This window comes from Platalea leucorodia (genome assembly GCF_965183815.1).
Source record: "Platalea leucorodia genome assembly, chromosome: 16".
Classification (NCBI taxonomy): domain Eukaryota; kingdom Metazoa; phylum Chordata; class Aves; order Pelecaniformes; family Threskiornithidae; genus Platalea; species Platalea leucorodia.
Window position 1 is genome coordinate 1,029,134 of NC_138838.1, and position 14,510 is coordinate 1,043,643.

Sequence of the window (14,510 nt, forward strand, 5' to 3'; positions counted from 1 at the left end):
TGCCCCACGGGGGAACCCCCTGCTCATCCATGGCGCGTCCCCCCGTGTCCCTACTCACCTTCCTCTGAGCCTGCTCGCTCACCCGCTGGAAGGAGTCCTCCAGCTCCTTCTTCTCCCGCTCCACATCCCCCTGTGCCTGCCTGGCTGCCGTCACCTGCTTGGTCACCTCCGCATTCTGGCAACGGCAGAGAGGGAGCTCAGCGAACCCCGGTGTCGGGGAGCACGGTTGGGAAAGGGGATGCCAGGGGGTGGTTTTGGGGAGCCCACCTTCCGCAGCAGGTCAGCGTGGTTCTGCACCAGCTCGCTGTACTTCTCCTTCAGCTTGCTGTAGCGCTGCTCGTTGGCCTGCGCCCGCCCTGCCATGCACGCAGGAACGCCGAGATGAGCACCCAGGACCCCCACCCTGGGGCTCACCCCCACCCCAAGCCAGGAGCCAGCTCGGCCTGCTCACTTTCAATCTCCGTCAGGCTCCTCTGCGCCTTCTCCGTGTCCTCCCGCTGCTTCTTCAGCTCCTCCAGCTCTGCCCGCAGGAACTCGCTCTCGTCCTGCGCCTGCTGCTTCAGGTGCCGCTGCTCGGCCAGCTCGGCCTCCAGCTCGCTGGCACGACCGCGCAGCTGCACCGCGCCTCGCGCGCTCTGTGGGGATGGCAGGCGGGCAGCTCCCGGTGCCGTTCGGTGGCTGCCGGCACCGTTTGATGCCCGCCAGTACCGATCGGCGGCCACCCCACTGGGTAGCATCCCGCAGAGCCCAAACGCAGCAAGGTGAAGCAGTGAGGATGCTGGGCAGTGGGGGTGAGCCTGGCCCCCCCGGCCGGGATGCAGCCCCCACCCCAGCACACCTGGGGACCCCCCGTGTGGGTAGGGATGGCTGCACCAGGGACGGAGAAGCCACGGGGGACAGGGCAGGACAGACTGACAGGGTCACCGCCTTGCCCACCCGGGGACACAGCCACCACCCCGCCAGCCCCGTTCCCAGCGTGAGCCGCCAGGTCTCATCATGGACTGCCACACGGGCGCTCGCTGCGTGACACCACCGGATGGTCATCACCCACCTCGGCCTTGAAGTTCTCCAGCTCCTCCTTCAGGGCTGCAATCTCCCCGTAGAGCTGCTCGATTAACCGGTCCCTGGGAAGGAGAGACACCGGGTACATCCTCAGTGCCACCAGCCGCGCCGGTGCCGTGGGGACGCATCCTGGGAGTGGAGGCGTCCCCTGGGCCACCGCAGCTGCTGTGCTGCAGCTGTAGTGCTGTGCCGGGGAGGGAGCTCCCGGTCTGATCCCGGCCACCTCCGTGGCATCACTGGGACCGCTCACTTGTCATCCTTCTTCATCCCATTCTGGCTGTTGAAGTTGAAGGGGTCGCTGCTGAAAGAGCTGCCGAAGATGTCGTCAAACTTATTGTCAAACAGGCTCTGCGAGGACAGCAGCACGGACCTGGAGTGAACCCACCCACCACCCGGGACCCCTCGTCCCCTCCACGTCCCTGGTGGCACTGCCGAGCCAGCCCACGTGCCGGCAGAGCTGCTGCCTGCTCGTGCTGCCTGGATCTGCCCCGCTGCTCCCAGGGCGTCGAACGTGTTGAATGTATTGAATGTGGAGCATCTCTGGTCCATCCCCACCTAACTCCCCGTAGGGGAAGATCCCCAAAGCCATGTCACTGCACACCCCTTCTCCTCCCGAAACGCTCAGCGCCCGAGAACAACCCTTGGTGGAGAGGGGCGTGAAGACCTAACACAAGCACGCAGAGCTGAGGGATGATGCTGGGAAGCCAAACATCTCCAGCCAGCCATCACTGGAGGGCACCAAACCACTAAGAGAAGCACTGCGAGATGAATTCACCCTGACTCAGACCTAGCAGCATCCACATGCGACACCCAGCACCCATGCGGCCCCCTGCGGTGATGCTCCCCAGCGCCCGAGGCCATCCCCACTGTCTCAGCACCCACCACGGCATGGTTTTGGAGAAATAACCCTGGTCTCATGCCGAGAGGCACGGGCAGCGCCGCGGCAGCTTACCTGCGAGGCCGTGTCCATCTCCACCAGGTCTGTGATGGGCTCGCTGTCGGGTGAGGATGCCTCGGCGGGGATGACCACCACGGGGCTGATGTGCTCCGACAGTGCCGAGGCGCGCAGGAAATTGGGAGGGTTCTGGGGAGGGAGAGGAGCGTGGCTGGGTGGGCGAGGACCGGCACTGCCGCAGGGCTTCGGGCACGGTTGGTTGAAATCCTGCCCTGGTGCTGAGCTGGCTGTGCCCAGACTTGTGGGAACAGAGCCAGGACCCGTAGGGATGGAGCCAGGACCCAGTCCCTGGCCAGAGGGGCAGCTCCATCCCGCAGGATCCCACACAGGGAGGGATGCAAGGATGAGTCTCGAGCTCCACATTGCCACCAGCCCCAGGAAGCCAGGCAAGGTGGCAGGTGACCCTTTTTGGGCACTGTCCCAGCGCCACTGGTCCCATTGCTGCTCCTGGACATGGGGACAGCGAGCCTGGGGACCAGGGACCACAGGGTCTCACCTCCGGCAGCTGCGGGATCTGAATCAGCCGCTTGAAGTACTGTAGGTTGCTGGAGCGGTAGAAGAGGTCCTTCAGCCTGCAAGGGGCAGGGAGTGGTTAGGGACGGCTCTTGCCCAACCCAGACACCCCACCCCAAAAGTGGGTAGCTCCAACCCCTCGCCTGGCTCCAGGAGGGTGTCACCGGGCCACCGCGCTGCGCTGGAGGGGACGGTGGTGTGTGCTGCCACCAAACCCACGGCGGGTCCTGGGAAGACCCCATTGCCCGTCTCCCACCTCCAGCACAAACTGACTGCTGGAGGCTTTCCTCCCATAAACGCAGGACCTGATGAGCAGAGAGAAGGACCTGAAACTTGAGCACCCTGCTCTAGTGGAAGATGTCCCTGCCCACGGCAGAGCGGTTGGACTAGGTGACCTTCAAAGTGCCCTTCCAACCCAAACCACTCTGTGAGTCTATGAAACCACAAACCGCAGCAGAATGGCTGCACGGGGCCGCATCGAGGTCCAGCCACCTCTCTGTGCTGTCCTCCCCATGCCAGACCTTGAAGGTCAGCTGAGAAACATCACCACTGCTCCCACCACAGCCCTGGCCATCAGCGGGTTGGGGGCTTCCTGCCTGGAGGCCACGTCTGCACCACCACCTTCAGCTCCCCGCAGGAGCAGCTCCCCCAGGAGCAGGGTACCTCCCTTCAGGATTTCCAATTTTGGGGAGAAGTGGCAGTGTCCGGCCACACCACTTGTGGCTCCCCTCCATTCCGGCCACCCCGGCATCCCAGTCCGTATCTCGGCGCTGTTGATACCTGCCCCGAGGTCTCTGCCCAGGGTGGTCAGAGCCCACGGACAGCCCCGCTATCTGCTGATGTCTGTGCCCAGTGTTTTTCCCCATGGGCACTGGTTTGCAGTTTGTGACCTTGAATTGAGCTGTTCCTCGCCCTGCTCTTGGTGGCCAGTTTTCGTTTCGACTACCCTAAATAACCACATACCAGAGGCCATGGCACTTCACCGCTTGCTTTTTTTCAATCTTATTTAAAATACGGCAAGAGGACCAGTTCAAGCACCGTCACTGGGGATCACCTCGAGACACTTGCTGGTACAAAACCCAACCATTTGTCTCCTCTTCTTTATGCAGTTACTAATCCAGGGGAGACTTGCCCTCACACCTCATTGGATCATGGACTCACAGAGTGGTTTGGGTTGGAAGGGACCTTCAAAGATGATCCAGTCCAACCCCCTGCCACGGGCAGGGACATCTCCCACTCGATCAGGTTGCTCAAAGCCCCGTCCAACCTGGCCTTGAACACTTCCAGGGATGGGGCATCCCCAGCTTCTCTGGGCAACCTGGGCCAGCGCCTCACCACCCTCCCGGTACAACATTGCTTCCTTATGGCCAGCCTGACCCCACCCTCGCTCAGACCCCGTGTCCTGTCACCGCAGGCCCTGGTCAAAAGTCTCCCTCTCTCCTCTCAGCCCCCTTTCAGCACTGAGCGGCCGCAGTGAGGTCTCCCCGCAGCCGTCTCTTCTCCCGGCTGCGCAGCCCCAACGCTCTCCGCCTTTCTCCCCGGCAGAGGTGTCCCAGGCCCGGGAGCATTTTGGTGGCCTCCTCTGGAGCCGCTGTACCAGGGGCCTGTCTGTGTTGTGCTGGGGAGCGCAGAGCTGGAGGCGGTGCTGCAGGGGGGTGTGAGGAGAGCGGAGCAGCGGGGGAGCATCCCCTGCCTCGAGCTGCTGGCCACGCTGCTGCTGCTGCAGCCCAGGAGACGCTTGGCTTTCTGGGCTGCAAGCGCACGTTGCCGGCTGATGTCCCATTTGTCACCCACCAGTGTCCCCCAGTCCTTCTCCGCAGGGCTGCTCTCCACCCACCCACCCATCCCCCAGTCTGTGCTGGTCCTGGGGATTGCCCTGACCCCAGTGCAGGACCTTGCCCTTGGCCTGGTTGAACTTCATGAGGTTCTCATGGACCCACCCCTGCAGCCTGCCCAGGTCCCCCTGGGTGCCACCCCTTCCCTCCAGGCACCCACTGCACCACTCAGCCTGGTGTCATCCACATTTCCCAAGGTAGTTCCATTTTTTCCCAGAACTTTTGGAAATAAATAAGCTCACTCCCACTGCACATCACCCTGCGGCAGCTCACGGCCTCTCACGAACCGAACGCCCACCTCCTGCACGCAGCAGCACCCACCCCATCCCACGCTGTCTTTCTCATGCAGACGCTCTCCCACTCCTCGTCTCCCTGCTGTGCCGAGCGCCGGATCAGCCCCTCTGCTGCCTCCCTCCCCTCTCCCTTTTTATCAACCAGCACGACGACACTCCTCAGCCGCTGGGCACTGCCAGTCCTCCAGCAGCATCCCAGCCACCCTCACGCCCAAGGTCTCCGGTAACTGGGTGACCACGACTTGGTTCTGGCTCTCTCCGCCCCACCTTTTATCAGCTGCTTTTAATATCTCTCTTATTGATATCTTAATTTGGGACAGACACAGGTGCCACGAGCTGTACCCTTTCCTAGCTGTGTCCCCGCAGGGATGGCTTTTCCCACCCAAAAGCCACCTCTGCTCCGCCACACCACCCAGCAGCACCCCTGGCACCCAGGCTCTCTGCAAGGCTCTTCACGGGCCCCTCCTCAGCTTTGCAACACCCGAAGGTTTCATCCTCTGGCTGCCCCTTTTAACAAGCTCCCTTGGGTTTGTGCAACGGGCATTTTTTTTTTTTTAAATTCAACAGAATTGAGTGGAAAAAAAAAAAAATCTCTTTTCCCCTGTCCCGCACCCCCAGCACCATGACCATGAGTCCCCCCAGGGCTTGTGCAGACCCTCACCTCCCACAGCAGCATCTCCAACCGCCTCCATCTGCCGCTTGCATTCTCCTACCCCATTGCATCCCTCTCCCGACAGACCCATCACAAGCAGAAAACGCTGGTAAGGGTGCTGAGCACCCTGCTCAGCCAACACCCAGCCCAGGGCATTTCTGGGCTGTCCCCACTGGCAACCCCCCCTCCACTTGGCTTCTCAGCCCGTGCCCAGACTTTCATCTCAGCACGTCAACTGCAAATTGCATTTAAAACTGCAATTAAAGGGTCTGAGCATTTTAAATCGTCGGATGTGCCGTCAGCGGCTGAATGCCTCGTTAGAATTAATAACGCTGTTATCTGGTAATTCAATAGCTGTGGATTAGCCAAGCGGAGCGGCTGCCTTGGAGGAAGCTCCAGGGAAAGCTGAGAGGTCGAAGCGTGCTGGATTTCAGAGCCCCAAGCAAGACAGACTCCTGCACTTGCTCCATCCCTATTGCTCGGCTGCTGAGACCCGGCACAGGGGCTCCGGCATCCCCCCGTGCTCCCTGCGCCCTGGGAGCACCCCCGGAGCATCGCCGGCAGCGGGGAGAGCCAGCGCGCCGGATCTGGGCACTTACTTTCTGAACTGCTCCAGGAAGCGATCCCGGTGGCCCTGCAGCGTGTCCGCCGGCAGACCTGGAAGAAGCAAATAGAAACATCACCGGGTGTCTCCACGCTGGGAAGGAGCACGGATCGGGGACAACCCATCGGCACAGCCACGTGGGGATGGGTCTTTCTCAGAGATGGCCGCCCTCCTCCCGCTCTCTGAATGCTTCGGGCTCAGCGTCCCGTGGCAGGAGGGGATCACATCCTTCCCAAGACACCCCCAGGGCAGGGAAGTCAGCGGGCTGGCGTTCAGGCAGCTGCCACCACAATTCGAGGTCCTGGGGGATGTGGGTTTTGCAGCCGGTGCCTGTCCAAAGCTGGGGGGCCTCCCCGTGGGCACCATCCCCGCAGCCGAGGGGTGTTTGGCAGGGCAGGCTCCTGGGACAGCTCGGTCCCCCAGTGCTTGCATCTCCTTGTCCCTTGCCCTGCTGACTCCCTCCACTCCCCCAAAAAGGCTGGGAAGGAGACGGGGGGCGAACGGCCCAGCCTGAGCAGAGTGGTGACCCCCGGTGTCCCCCTCCGTGCCCCCTCTGCCCAAGGTGGTGGGGCTGGGGACACTCACAGGAGTGGAGCTTGAAGAGCAGCTTGACGGTGTAGTCGTAGAGGTGGCTGCAGTCCAGGATCACCTGGATGAGCGGGGCCAGGCGGCACTGCCCCGCGGCCGTCACCGACACTGAGCGCGACATGTCCAGGGAGCTGAACACTGCGGGGAAGGAGCACAGGATCAGGCTACGGCAGCACAGGCAGCACCGCAGGGTGCCATGTCACAAATGTCATCTGGAGCAAGAGACCCAGTGGCCCCTAGGGACCCAGCAGCCCTCGGGGACCCAGCCTGGCTGCCGTTTGCTGGCTCAGCGGGAGGGGAAATTCCCACTCGGGACTGGGACTCCCCCGCGGGCATGGGAACAATTTAGCCTGGCTGCAGAAGGTATTTCTGCTGCGGTGGGGACAGGCCAGCCTGAGGCGCGGGACACCAGGCTGCCGGAGACATGTCTGGGGACTCTCTTCATGATCTAGCCTTGTGGATGTCCCACGAGCCGTGGGATGCCTGCCCTCGAAGCGGGCCGGTGCAGCAGGCAGCCTAGCAAGGGCGGTTGGACAAGATGTCGGCTTCATCTCCCCCCACCCCGGGACTCCATCTCCCTCCATCCAGCGACTCCCCTCCAACAGGCAGAGCAGCGAGAGCTCCTGCAACGGGGCTGCACCGCATGGATGAGCCCCCCGGCACTGGCACCGTCCCACCGTGCGGCCACGAGACGAGGGTGCTGCTCCAGTTCCGTCGAAACACAGCCCTGTCCCGCCAGCACCCACAAGCTGGTGCATGCAGTAAATAAAACCTTGCCCCAGAATTGCTTCAATTTACCCCAAACCTGATCCTGCTTGAGCATGCAGAGGCGCATGACAGCCCTGAGGGTTGAGGCTGGCTTGTTTTTACCCCTCCACTTGCTCGTGCGGGAGGGCAGGAGGAAGGCAGGGTGCTCCCATGCCTCCCCCAGCTCCAGCACCGCCACAAACACCCACGGCAGCTTGTGTTCACCACTAATAAAAACCAAAACCTGTCGCAAACCCATGAGTAAGACGAGAACAAATTCAGCCTGGGGAGGCTGCTGGGGCGGGAGAGCCTGAAGTCTGGGCGGTGGAAGCGCCGCAGGTGGCGGGGAGCAGGGTGGGGGGACGTGGCCAGCCCCATGGCACTGCCAGAGGGCTGCCACCAGCCAGCACGGCACGCAAGGACTTCAGCTAATAATAATTCGGGTGAAGTGCCCAGAAAAGAGATGAGCTGCGACGCCCTCAGACGGTATCCTTCCCGGAGCCTCCCCTCAACGCAGCTCAGCCCCCACGGACCCCCCACCCCAACCCCTGGCAGGGCAGCGCCAGGGCTTACCCGTCTGGAAGAGGTTCAGCTCGCACTCCAGGTAGTCAAACATCTCCACCGTCAGCTGAAAACTAGGAAAAAGGGATGAGGATGGTTGGGGAGCGTCCCTGCAGCCACCATGGGCCTCAAACTGTGCCAGGTGCCAGCCCAGAGGGATGAGTGGGTGCTCCGGCATGGATGCGCCAGCCTTGCCCGGGGGCTCTGCCCGCTCCCAGCACCCGTGGCAGGGGTGGGGGGAAGGTGCAAGGTCCCATCCCCAGCTCGGTCTCGCTGCCGGTGAGGGTGGGCAGTGCCGGTGCCACCCTGGCGTATCTGCCCTCCTCCCTCACCTCCCGCCCCTGCCCCGCGCTCACAAATTATTGACGTCGTTCTCCCCCGCCTCATCAAGTTGCCGGTCCGACATCTGGAGATTGCCGGGGAAGCGGGGATTCTGCGTGGGGAAACAGGAGTCAGGAAAGGGTTTCGGAGGATCTCCTGCTCCAGCCACAGCTCTGGGAGCACCAGTGTTGCCAGTCTGGCTGGTGGCCTCAGTGCAAGGACGGGGACGGCTCTTTGGATGCACCGAGGGAGTGATGCAGGGGGAAAGGAGGCTCACACGAGGTCTGCTGAGCAGACCGCAGCATCCCCAATCCATGGCACCTGTATTCTCCCCAGCAAGAAAAGCCAATTCTCCCGGGGCTTAGAAACCTGCTGAGCCAGGAGGAGATGGGGCTGCCAGCTCGTGCGTGGCATCACCGAGAGCTGGAGGGGAAGGAGCTGATATCTGCTTGGGGGGGCAAAGCCTCTTCATGCTGCCCAGAAGTTTTGGGGAAAGTCCTATCATGTCTCCAAACCAAATCGGGGTGATGGGTACAGCCTGGCTTCAGAAAACCCCTCTTTCCAGCAGAGCTCGGAAAGGAAGAAAACAGAACGGGTACCAAACCTGCGCAGCTGGTTACTGTAAGGACGAGGGCGCTCAAAGCCACGCAGGGCTTCCGTGACTTCCCATTCTCCTCTTGGCAGCACGCTGTTATTTTGCCACAAGCATATTCTATTCTATTCTATTCTATTCTATTCTATTCTATTCTATTCTATTCTATTCTATTCCTATTTCTGTTCCTATTTCTGTTCCTATAAGAAAGTATCTGCCTAAATAATAAGCTCCATCAACGTAAGCACAGCTTCCCAAGGTGCGACACGGCACTTCTCCCTTCCTATAAAGATGCTCGCCATCACCCTGGCGGCCGGCATGGCGTGGAGCAGACCCAGAGCCGGCCAACTCTGAGCGCATCCTCTCCAAAGGCCAGCCCAAAGAAGGGACCTGCACCGCAGCACTGCCCTGGAGGCTGGAAACAAGCTCCTGATGATGGGGAAAAAACCCAATTGGGATGGTCCCCTGGGATTCCCCTGGGATGCTCCCATGCCCATGAGCACCCATGGACCAAGAGCCCAAAGGGGAGAGAGAAAAAAAAAAGGATTTTGGTGACCGGCACTGATTATTTCAAGCTGGGGACAGCACTGGGTGGGACAGGATGGGACGGACACCAGCGGAGCCGAACCGGCAGCATCCTGAGCGCAGCGATGCTTATCAAGCGGGGCAGGCGAGGGAGGGCAGAAGCCCTGGGAGCACCAAGGCAGCTGGGGGCTGAGGGTTTGTTCTGTGCCACCTCGTCCCGATCTGATAAATCTAAGGTGAGATTTATGGTCTGTGATGAACCGGGTGTTCATAAAGAAACTGCAAATCTGTGACTCTGTGCTGAGAACTCAGGCTGGGCACGCTCGGCAGCACTTAGGTTAAGTTAAACATTATTTCTCCATCATTCTGAAATTTCCAGGCTGACTTGTTCCTTCCACTCCACTTTTCCTGCCCACATAAAAACCTTATTTCAGAAAGCACTACAGCATCTTACATCCAAACTTCAGTCCTGATCAAAGGCACGTTTCTAGACACATCTATTTCATTTCTCCTTTGCTGACCGTGGCAGATAATCCTCCATGCTCGCACGCCGGTCAGAGCAGCCTCATCCTCCTCCACGCACCAACAGGGACAGACTCCAGCCCAAACCCCCGGCATCCCTCCCCGCATTTGCGGCGATGCAGAAAAGCCAGGCTCTGCCGCAGGGTTTTCCAGGGGATTTACACCTCGGTGCTGGCCCCTGCCCTGCCTGCGCTGCCTCCTGCCTGTCCCTGCTGCCTGCGCTTGCTTTAGCCCTTGCCGATCTTGCCAGGGCAGCGCTGGGGATAGGCAGGAGCTGCTCCTATGGTGCGGCACGGCATGGCGTGGCGTGCCACAGCATGGCCCCCACAAGCCCTCCCCACTCCAGAACCCCATGGCCTCTCCCACCTCTGCCCATCTCAGATACCTGGGAGGGGATGCACACCCCGATTTGGGGGTCTCCTACTGCTTCTTGTAGCCCCCCCAACTTCCAGCCCAGCCCACGTGCCTCCAAGGAGCCCTGATCCACCACGAAACCATCCATCTCCGAGGCACTGGTCCTTGGGCCACTTTTGGCCCAGGCTAACGACGGACCCTGGCAACCTGGGCCACGTTTCACAGAGGCGGCAGGATGGTCACGACAGAGGAGAGAACCCGCGGAGGTGACAGCACCAGGACGGCTCTGCCAGCCCCTGTCCTGCCCCATAACGTTGCCACCACTTCTGGCCCAGTGCCCCATCACCCACCCCTCGCTGCGGCTGTGGGGACGGGACGATGCTCACCTTGGTGTGAAACTCCATCTTGGTTCTCAGCAGTTTGAGGTAGATGCTGCAGAGCTGCCCATAGCCCTCGCTCAGGTGGCCCTGGGGATACCAAAAAGCTGTTAAGACCTGGGGCAGGCTGTGAAAAAGCCTTCTCCCCTCGCAGCAGGAGCAACCCCTCCCTTATCTCCCCCAAAAAACACAGCCAAAACCCTCCTCGCCCACACCCCGACTGCAGGTTGGCTTGCAGCAAACGTGCCGAAGCAATTTGGTCAGGACCTTCTCATCACCTTCTCTGCAGTTTTCAGTGCTCTTTTTGACCACCAGAGCTGAGTTTTACTGGGCTTTGCCATAAAATAGGAAAAAGGCATTTGATTTTGGTGGGATACCGAATGAGACTGGCAAACCCAGCCCGGGGAGGTCACGGCCACCGCGGCTCAGCCCTTGGAGCCTGGGTGAGTCCAGGGTCCAAGCCACCACCACTCCCCAGCCCGGGGCACCGGGTGCCGCTGAGGGACCCCCGGGGTGTCCCCACCGCAGTGGCCGGCAGGGTCGGCCGCTTACCCACATCCTGCTCATGTCGCTCAGCTCGTTCTTGTATCTCACGGAGTCTTTCAGGACCTGGAGGAATGATGATGATAATAAGCAGGCAGCGTGGGCAGCAGGCAGAGCACCAGGGCAAGGCGTGCCATACTTGGAGCCGGCAATCGGGGTAAGGAATGAGAGGTCCGGATGCGTTCCCGACCCTGCAGCCCACCGGCGGTCTCGTTACCCCCAGCCCCAGGGTGCCCCAGTTTCCCCAGCCGCACACGGGGCAGGAGGATCCTTGCTGATGGCTCCTGCACCAATGCTGACGCCCCACGCCCAGGGGTTTCCTCTGGCACCGGCGCCGCAGTCGGCACCGGGGGTTGTAGCGCAGGGGGGCTGTGGGCAGAGCAGCGCCGGGAAGGCTCCGGCAAAGCGAGTGGGGAGGGGTCCCCACCCAGGACTGACCGCCAGGAGGGCGCCGACCCGCCAGCATCTCCCACCGCCCCGTTCAGCCCCAGGGAGAAAGGATTTGGCCCCCGGGGCGGCTGCCGAGCCGAGCTCGCAGCACTCACGTTCGAGTGGCCATCCCGGAGGAGTTTGTGGAAGACGTGACAGAACTTCCAGCAGAGCACGGCATTGCCTGAGAGCGGCAGCCGGTTCACCACCGACCAGAAGGTCTGTGCCCCCTTCTCGTGGTGCGTGCCCAGGATGCATGGTGGTGGCCCGTCAAGGAAACGCTCCTCTCTCCCTTGGCGGTGACGGACGGTGGCCACCCTGAAGCCAGCTGGTACCCGCAGAGCCGAGGGGAGCCAGGCCACTGCAGGGAGCTGATAAGTTGCCAAGCCTGGGCAAACGCCATCCCCAAGGATGACACACGCCATCCTCTCTCCTCCAGCCCCACACCACCGCTCCGGGAGTACCGTGGCACGCTTGGGGCTGGGGCTGTGCCTCTGCCGAGCCTTCCCAGCTGCCCTGCCAGGATGCTGGGGATCTGTTTTTAGTGGCAGCATGCTGACAAGCACCTTCGGGGATTAAGCATCCTCGGCCCAGGGTAGACAACCTGCTGCAGGCATCTGCCCCTCCCGCCCTCCCATGGGATGGCAGTGCCGGGAGCACAAGGCTGGGCACCCACCTACAAACAAAGGCTGCAGCAGCAGCAGGGACCCCGTGCCATGCCGGCAAAACCCCAACCATCACTGAGAGCCCCCCAGGGTCCCATCCAGCCGCCCCCAGCACCCCGGCAGCCGGCTTGTGGCGCTGGCCCAGCTGTGCCAGCACCTCTCCCCAGGCGCTGCTGCCCCTTTTCCGGGCGGCCCCGGCCCCGCTCCCACGCTTGCTTGTCCCGCAGCCAACTTTGGGAAGGATATTTCTGGCGTGTTTCTCCTTGACAGCCACTTCCTGCGCATTAATAGCCTTATTGATGCTGACAGTCTGCAAAAGAGAAGCGGTGGAGGGGGGGTGAGATGGGAAAGGCTCGGGCTCCCCCCTGGTCACCCATCACCCGCTGAGACCCCCCGGCTCTGCCGGCACCTGTGGGTGGCTGGGTCCCATCCAGGTCCCCGGCCCCTGCTCGTGCCAGCTGGATGCTGCCCGTTGCCGGATGCCTTTCTGGGATGTGGTTGGCATCCGCCAGGTTCAGCTGCTGCCAGGATTCATTTACTCAGCATAATAACGATGCAATTAAAGCAGCCACTACAAAGGACCCTCTCCTGCCCTCGGGGCGGTGGGATGGGCAGAGGGAAGGCAAATCCCTCCCCTGCCCTTGGATCACAGGCAGCAGCCGGCAGCTCCTGCTCTGCTTTTGGGGGGTGCTGAGCAGGGAGGGCATTTCAGGGGGCACAGGGAATCCGGCAGCAGGATGGCGAGACTGCTGCGCGCTGCAGAGCGGAGCAGGACCCAGGCTGCCCCGCGCTGTCTGGCAGCAAAGGACAGGTCCCAGCTTAATTGCCACCGAAGCAGAGCGGCTCTGCAGTTGCTGGTGTTCTGCCACAGCCCACCCGCCCCGCGGCCGGACACGGCCCCAGCTGCGGGATTAGAGGGACGGGAGACGGATCTGCTGCCCACAGCGCGGGCAGCTGCCCTGGCTGGCACCTGCTGCCACCTCCCCACCCCACCACCGACCGGCACATCCCAACTCGGCCACAGGCGCGTCCACGGCATCTTGGCCACGGCACAAACGGTCCCCACTGCCTGGCGCTCCCCGGCCGCTCTGATCCCACCGGGAGCTGGCACAAGCCTCCCGTGGGGCAGGCAGCCTCTCCCCAGCACTGCCCACCCTGCCTGCAAGCTGCCCTTCTGCTCTCTGCCAGGAAAGGCAAGACTCGCAATGCAGATGTCGGGGCCTCGGGAAGCCCATGCTGAGGAGCCTGGGCAGAGCCAGCGCTCCATTGAGCCTCTGGAGAAGCAGCAACAGCCGCTGGAAGCGTTTGCTGGGCAGGATTTTTAACCCTACCCCATTTCTGCCCCTCGGGGAGCTGTGCTGGCAGCGGGGGGACGCTGCGGCTGATCCTACGTGGGAGCGCGGTGATGCCGGCACGGGGCCGCCCTCTCCCCGGGCTCCCGTGCCGCTGCCGAGCGCTTGCCTGGTACCTGCTCCGTGAGGATCCCGCTGCCGAGGGAAGGAACCAGCTGGCTCAGCACGGCCAGAAGTAGCTAATTACTGATATAAACCAATTAAAGCAGCAGGATTAATCCCAGCACCTTCCTTGCTGCAATCCTTCTTGCACCCCCGCTTGCTCACCCTCTCCGAGGCGGCCCCGTCACAACCGACCCCAATGACTCTGTGCTGAGCGGTGCTGGGGGGCCCACGAGCACCAGCCACGGGCACCAGCCACAGGCACCCCACACACGGCTGGGCACGGCCCAAAGGCCCCAGTGCTGAGCCCGACCCACCTCCCCAGAATGTCCCTCTGCCACCAAAGCATCCACCAGCTGGAGTGGGGACAACGTGCTGAAGGGCTGAGACAGCTTCTGCTCTCACCCACAGCTGCCAACTGCACCCCCATCCCAAGGCTGAGCACCCCTTTAGCTGAAACACCAGGTCTGGGTCCTGATGTCCCAGTATGAACCAGTTCTGCTGCGGGGATGCAGCTGCTCGCTCTGGCTGTGCTGGCTGCCCTCGGCAGGGCCAGTCCATGCAGCCCCATCCCTATGGCGCTGGCTCTGCCGGGGCTCACAGCAGGTCTTCAGCCACGCCGAACTGCTCACTGCGCTCACCACCAGGTCATCGCTTTACTGGTGACCATGGAGGTGACCAGGGAGATCATCAGTAAGATGCAGGAGGCTCATTTTGGGGTGGCGAGGGACCTAGATCACCAGCTGCAAGGCACAAACATCCCTGTCCAGCGGCAGGCTGGACACAGACCAGAACCTGTGTCTTAGCCCGGCTTTATGGAGAGCTGAAAGAAACACCGGTGGTGGAGAAACCTGTCCCCGATGGGTGTCCCTTCCCGAGGGGCTGGGTGGAGGCGAGCAGGCTCCCAGCGCAGGAGGA

At 62.1% G+C, this 14,510-nt stretch overlaps 1 protein-coding gene across 7 annotated transcripts in view; it reads right to left on the reverse strand.

Moving 5' to 3' along the window:
• The window catches only part of HIP1 (huntingtin interacting protein 1), a 49,391-nt gene that overhangs the window by 5,535 nt on the left and 29,346 nt on the right, over positions 1 to 14,510 (reverse strand). For 6 of the 7 annotated variants that reach the window (XM_082328270.1, XM_082328269.1, XM_082328272.1 and 3 more), the window contains 15 exons: positions 12,385 to 12,448; positions 11,590 to 11,732; positions 11,054 to 11,110; positions 10,511 to 10,591; positions 8,167 to 8,243; positions 7,823 to 7,884; positions 6,500 to 6,640; positions 5,910 to 5,967; positions 2,514 to 2,589; positions 2,015 to 2,146; positions 1,313 to 1,410; positions 1,052 to 1,124; positions 452 to 635; positions 268 to 356; positions 59 to 175 (listed from right to left, as the gene is read on the reverse strand). In XM_082328270.1, coding sequence (XP_082184396.1) covers positions 59 to 175; positions 268 to 356; positions 452 to 635; positions 1,052 to 1,124; positions 1,313 to 1,410; positions 2,015 to 2,146; positions 2,514 to 2,589; positions 5,910 to 5,967; positions 6,500 to 6,640; positions 7,823 to 7,884; positions 8,167 to 8,243; positions 10,511 to 10,591; positions 11,054 to 11,110; positions 11,590 to 11,732; positions 12,385 to 12,448 — 1,452 coding nt within the window. Of the gene's footprint in view, positions 1 to 58; positions 176 to 267; positions 357 to 451; positions 636 to 1,051; positions 1,125 to 1,312; positions 1,411 to 2,014; positions 2,147 to 2,513; positions 2,590 to 5,909; positions 5,968 to 6,499; positions 6,641 to 7,822; positions 7,885 to 8,166; positions 8,244 to 10,510; positions 10,592 to 11,053; positions 11,111 to 11,589; positions 11,733 to 12,384; positions 12,449 to 12,547; positions 12,659 to 14,510 lie in introns of those variants that run through there. The other variant, XM_082328271.1, reaches the window with a different exon arrangement.